Below are 6,126 nucleotides of genomic sequence, written 5' to 3'. Positions count from 1 at the left end.
GAGCCAGGCTCCTCAAGCTTTTCCCTGACCACGGTCCTTTAGGCTTTTTTATTTGCCAGGTACATCCATTACTTTTGACACAGTTTATCCTCGGGGCCTTTGAACCTGCTCCTATACTCCTCTAGTTGCATGCTTGCAGACTATACCTTGCCACTAGATATGTATACAAGATTCCATGTTGAATACACATTATATATGTATATAAGATTACACACTGGTAAATGGACTGCTTTTATATAGCGCTTTTCCAATTATACAGTATGATGTATGATTATATCACATAATGGTGAAGTTATACATTTACAAATAACACACAACTACACCCAGGGAACATAAAAGCATTGTGAAAAGTGAGGGGGACAAGTCTCCCGTCCCCGGTGGGACTGATATCCTTGTTTCATGTCAGTGAAGCATGTCAAGGCAGGAGCAATACTTCATCAACAAAGTTTGTAAAAATATGACAATGAAATTTGTTAATCTTATTTTAATATATAGTCAACATTACAAGAGCAGCACATATTTACAATAAAACTACTAAATAAAAAGAACAATATTCTAATGTAGCCAAATGAAATTCTTTAGTACATATATTGTTTGTCGTGTGTCAGAATAATAAACATGTTTTATATATTTTCCCAGTCTGCGTCACCAATTGGACACTGAATGTTTAAAATGAATGACAATGGTCAGCGATGAAATCAGATTTTATCCAGAAATGTTATTGAAAATGTATTTTGTGGGATATAAAAATAAATGAATTAAATATTTAACCAACACCTGTTCTGAATAATGTAGCCACATTTAGATTTTATTAAATGTGTAAAATGAAATTTGTCATTTTCCAACACACCCTGACAAGCATATTAACTCCCTGTGATGTTTGAATATGTGCAAGAGAAAGACGTCTTTTGTCTGTGTGCACACATTCTCAGTCACAAGCTCAACTCTACACAAGGTCCACTTACTGGATTTTTCAGAAAGGTCAAACACCTCCGACAGTCTTCATCAGTAGATGGAGTTTTCTCACTGATTATTATTATTATTATTATTATTATTATTATTATTATTATTATGTCTTAACTATGTCTGCGTCAGCACACTCTAAAATAAAGCTAGACATTGAAACTTGAGTTAAATTATTTTGTCAAAGTTCTTTCAGAGCATTTCGACCCGGTTTTCTTTCTGTAATGATTTGACGGACAGGTGGACACATGGGAGTCAGACACATCCTCTGCACACCATTCCAATCACATACATGAAGGGTTATATTGTAAACACAAGACACTTATATAATGACAAGTGTCTTCTATGTTTACACAGAGAACACTTGTCATTATTATTTCTGCTTTTACTTTGGTCCATGACGAGCTGCCATAATGCAGCAGCAGCTCAGGCTCAGAACATAGTCTACTGTAATCAGTTCCAGTCGGGAACACCATTCATATTCATCATCCAACCAGCTGGCACTGACCTTTAGTGTGGACTCGATAGAAGCAAACTTCAGACCACAGATTTGAGGTGGACCTGAGAAGGCTTTCTTTGTATTAGAGTCTTTAAGAAAGTGACTTCAGGTCTGGAAAAACTGGGATGCTATACGAGTCATCACTTCCGAGGCTCTTCCTGGAGAGAACTGTCATTTGGTTGTAACTACGGGGGAAATAGAGCCACTTTCAGTGTGTACACTTCCAATTAATTCATTCCCATTAATTGCTGGTGTAATGAAGTTGTTGTTTAGTCGGCGCATAACAGTTCAGATGAACATGCAAAAATGTGGCCTCTCTACAGTCAAGCTATTTTCCCTTTCATAAGTACCAAACTAACCTTGGAAATGATTAGGACATGAGCCACAAAAAAAAACGTAACCAAAAATATTTGAAGCTAGGCTTTAGTTGTAGACATTTACATCAATAGAGATGCACAAATAGACAGGTGCTAAACGCAAAGCATTTCTGGACACATCATGGAAGTGATGTGAAGGTGGTTGTGGAGAGATGGGGACAAGTCTCTGATGATGATGATGATGATGAAGAGTTTGCTTATTATCTGCGAAAGCCTACTTGAACACTTGTGCCTCCCTGAATATGGGCAGAGGAGAAGAGATAAATATGACATCTATTTGTGTTGTCCATGCTAAGATTAAAATAGTGCAAAGCGTACTCATTCATGTTTTACACTCACAAAAGACTAAGGCAATAAATAATACTACTCAGGTAAGTTATTAGTTGTTCTATCTCTATAAACCAGTTGGACACATTGTGATATCTTCAATGAACAACACAGATACCTGAGGGAACCACAGAATACCATCAAAAGATTTTGAACAGCTGAAAATCAAATCACAATGTGCAACATGAATCTTCATGTGTAGAAAGAGAAACCTGCATCTGTCTGACAATCCAGTGTTGGTGTATCTACAGTTGATAACAAAAGGCACAAATCACAAATATGCATATGGCTGATCTTTGTAAAGCAGCTGAATCAGATGACACCTCTCATCCCACCAATACACAGATCAACTGGTACATTTATTCACATTTGGATCTATATTCCCTGTATAGCACAGCTGTATTTGTCCAAAGATTGTACCTTTTACCATTGATTGTACCCTTTTATTGAGTCAAGTGTGGTGCATGCCACAGCAGAGCCTTTGTCCACAGTACTCTGAGCCTGCATGCTGAACTCTGCTGTGTGAAGCAGCTTGTACACAGACAGTACATATCTGAGGGGTGCAGTCTGTGCTGGGTTTTGAAGGATACTTTTTAATTTATTTTAAGTCCATCCTTATACAATATGCATATGCCAGACATACTGTACATTGAAAGAGTTATGGGTTGCTGTAATCACTGCATTCTGGCTGTGAAGTGATTCTGTAGGGTTTAGTCCATGTTTTGTTCTGGCTAAAAGCCTACATTCAACCACTATAATGTATTCTTCTACCATAGCGTTACGTTCCCAAAACACTGTGTGGAAACACAAAGAGGGTGTTTAGTTCTAATTCAAAGACTAACTTTGGAAGATATAACTCAGACTGCATTTTTACACAGAGGAGGTCTGTAGATTCTGCCTCCATCACGCTACACAGGGATCATTTCATGGCCAGCTCTCATCTCTTTCAATGTATACAGTATATGGCAGCTGAGGATTGTCTTCAGATACTTAGGAAAAACAATCTAAACTATATTCACTGCTAATGTTAAACAGAGAGTAAACAACATGTAGAACAAGATGACTGATAACAGCATGATAGTCTGAATTGATTGAGCCACATTTGAAAAATAGGCTCTGATTCAAATACTGGGCACACGTCTGTAGTGAGCACACTGTGAGAGATGATCGTCAGCATCAGACCAGAGAACAGATAGGCACTCAGGTTTCTGTCTCTGGAGCTTTCCATTCATCATTATAAGTTACTTCTTACTTTCTGCTGTATAACTAATGATCCACAGTAACAGATCAGTCAACTTCTCTAGTACTGCCACTGCACATCACAGCACGCTACATCATAAAGCTAAATGAATAAAAAGCTTAGGGCGTGTTGGAGTCAGGATCCGATCAGAAGGCTTCCTTCATTGACTTCAGCATGTCAGTGATGAACAGTGTGTGCGCTTTAAGCAGAAAACTAAATTGTGACTTTGCACTGTAGTTATGAGGTATTTGGCTTTGGTGATTTACACCAACCATTTGTTTACATACAGGGTAGCACTGTTTCATTACAAAGAACAACAACACTACTTAAAGCTAAATGTTTTTGGCTTTTTAGTCTTTTGGTACGAAAATAATATAGCTTGAACTGAGCGTAATAAGAAAGCTAACCAGCTATCAATGCTAACAGTTTGAGTTTAGATCAACATACAGTACAGCACAGAGATGACGTAACACTGGGTTCCTTAATCCATCCTTCTAACACGTAAAGACCACTGTAATACTGTTCGTATTCAGTGTGAATTTACTGACAGCATTTTCCAGAGGGTTCTTCACTCCTGGATTACCTTTTACACGTCTGTGTGTATTCCATGAATGTGCAGAACGCTCCCACAATTACAAGAAATCCAAATTGCATATAGGGGAACTGGATTTCTACAGTGCATACAAATGTCTTAGGACAGAGACAAGTTGGTCGGAATCTTTACTCCCTTGTGTTTGACTTTAGATTGCAGAGTAAAGCATAGGAAACATCTTCAGCACTTTTATGTCTGTGTGGTTACAGACATTTTGGTGGAAGTGTGTGTGCACATGTGTTTGTCTACGAGACAGCATGAGTGATGTGTGCGTTGATTGTTACAAGCATAATGTGTTATTGGTCCTTTATGTTTTCTGTGTTTTTCATTGATCTGCTTTGTGTATCAATTAGATAGTATGTTTGGCAACTTGTGTGTCTGTGTGAGCACATTCATACAGTCCAGATAGGAATTTGAACATGGTCTTGGTCCTCAGTTAGCTGGCCCTGGATCTGCCAATGGCATAGTGTGCAACACCTCATCCAGAAGCTGCAGAGCGCGGTGCAAGTGGACCTCCACCCAGCATGGTGTGTGTTTGATGCTCTGCCGGGGGTAGTCTGGCCCCCAGCCCTTCACGAAGCTGAGCCGCAGGATACACAGACGCCTCAGGTCATCCACACCTATCCCCGCTGCTGCAGACAGACCTGTCAGTGAAGCAGAGAGTGAAACCTCATTGACTGATGTAAATACACTGAGGGATAATAAGCTTTACAATGTTAGCAAACTTTTAATGAATATTATCGTAGAATGATCATATCATAATAAGCAGTTCATGACAATATTATACTGAAGCTTCTTTTGTAAAACACAGATACAGATTGTTGTTTTTATGCAGTAAATAGCGAGTCGGCTGAAGGAGCCTCTAGTTCCTGTCTGATAATACCTCTTGTTTTGTCTGTGAAAGGTCCAATAATGCATAATTCAGCATAATCACGTACAAATGAAAGCGATACGAGTGGGAAATGAATGATATACAGTAAGAAAAAACTGTGCGACAGTTGTTGCAGCAGCACTCATCTGAACAGCTGATTTCTGCGGTACTTTATATCTTCCACCAAGAGCCTGACCTGGTTGGCCTTAATTACGCCTGTTACCAGAACCGCAGGAGCACTCCACCTGGAGATAAGCCAAGGGTAGGTCCCGGAAGAAGCTGCTGGTTCAGAGAGGTACACTGGTGTACAAAGTAATTATTAAACCCCACACAATCTTTGTCATTGTGGCTGACAATATGATGTGGCAAGTATCATTCTTCAGCTGCGCTCTCTCCATCGTCAATCTTTGTCCCTGCCTGTGATGAGTGTCATTCCGCCTCATATACCTTGGCCATCATGGAGTCTCTACTCAGGCACCTTTTGTACTTCTGGTACAATAATGTATTTTTGTACATGGTCCCTGAAATAAAAAACTAAACAGCTGCATACAGCCATTAGCACTTGCTCCACCAAGAAGGCAGGTGTACTGCTTGTAAAGCTGCTGGTATCTGAAGGACATTCATTCGGATCAGAGCTTCTGACAGTCGACAGGTCTTTGAGTGAATGAACACAACTAAAATTGTAAAGTGAGGGGGACATGGCCACTATAGCAGCAGTACATAGTACATAGTGGGTACAACTACCAACACCTTACCATCACATATGATTGATATCTGTCTATAATAACTAACAGACTAACAGAAGATTGTGTATATATATTACAGTATATCATAAACACTACCTTGAGGCTCGGACACTTCACATTTTGCATATTGTTAATTTCAAATGAACGTGTCAACATCACTCACTGACTGCAGGTGCAATGCCTCCGACACTGCCTGGACCAGGAATATTTCCTGCCACAGCAGCTGCCTGAGCAGCAGCTGCAGCCTGAGCCGTCGCTGCCTGCTGCTGCATCTGTCTGTGGCACTGCCGTAGGTCAAACACCTGACCAAGACAAAAGCAGCTTACATTACATACAGAACATTCATTCTTTAATAACACTTCAGTTCCCTATTTGCAGCTTACAAAGGCTTATTTCGAATTTATGCTGACTGGTGTTCTCAAAGAAAAATAGTTCAATAGCTTCAAAACAGAGAAAATACAGTACATGTGTGTGAGTGTCACAACCATGTGATTTGTGTGTGTGCGCTGAC

At 39.6% G+C, this 6,126-nt stretch overlaps 1 protein-coding gene across 4 annotated transcripts in view; it reads right to left on the bottom strand.

Moving 5' to 3' along the window:
* Window positions 1-469: 469 nt before the first annotated feature.
* The window catches only part of smad10a (SMAD family member 10a), a 35,605-nt gene continuing 29,948 nt past the window's right edge, over window positions 470-6,126 (bottom strand). For 3 of the 4 annotated variants that reach the window (XM_029442770.1, XM_029442769.1, XM_029442768.1), the window contains exons 12-13: window positions 5,779-5,917; window positions 4,431-4,642 (exon numbers count right to left, since the gene is read on the bottom strand). In XM_029442770.1, coding sequence (XP_029298630.1) covers window positions 4,431-4,642; window positions 5,779-5,917 — 351 coding nt within the window. Of the gene's footprint in view, window positions 4,643-5,778; window positions 5,918-6,126 lie in introns of all 4 variants that reach the window. The other variant, XM_029442767.1, reaches the window with a different exon arrangement.

This window comes from Cottoperca gobio, chromosome 11 (genome assembly GCF_900634415.1).
Source record: "Cottoperca gobio chromosome 11, fCotGob3.1, whole genome shotgun sequence".
Classification (NCBI taxonomy): domain Eukaryota; kingdom Metazoa; phylum Chordata; class Actinopteri; order Perciformes; family Bovichtidae; genus Cottoperca; species Cottoperca gobio.
This window is presented reverse-complemented; position numbering and strand designations above follow the sequence as displayed.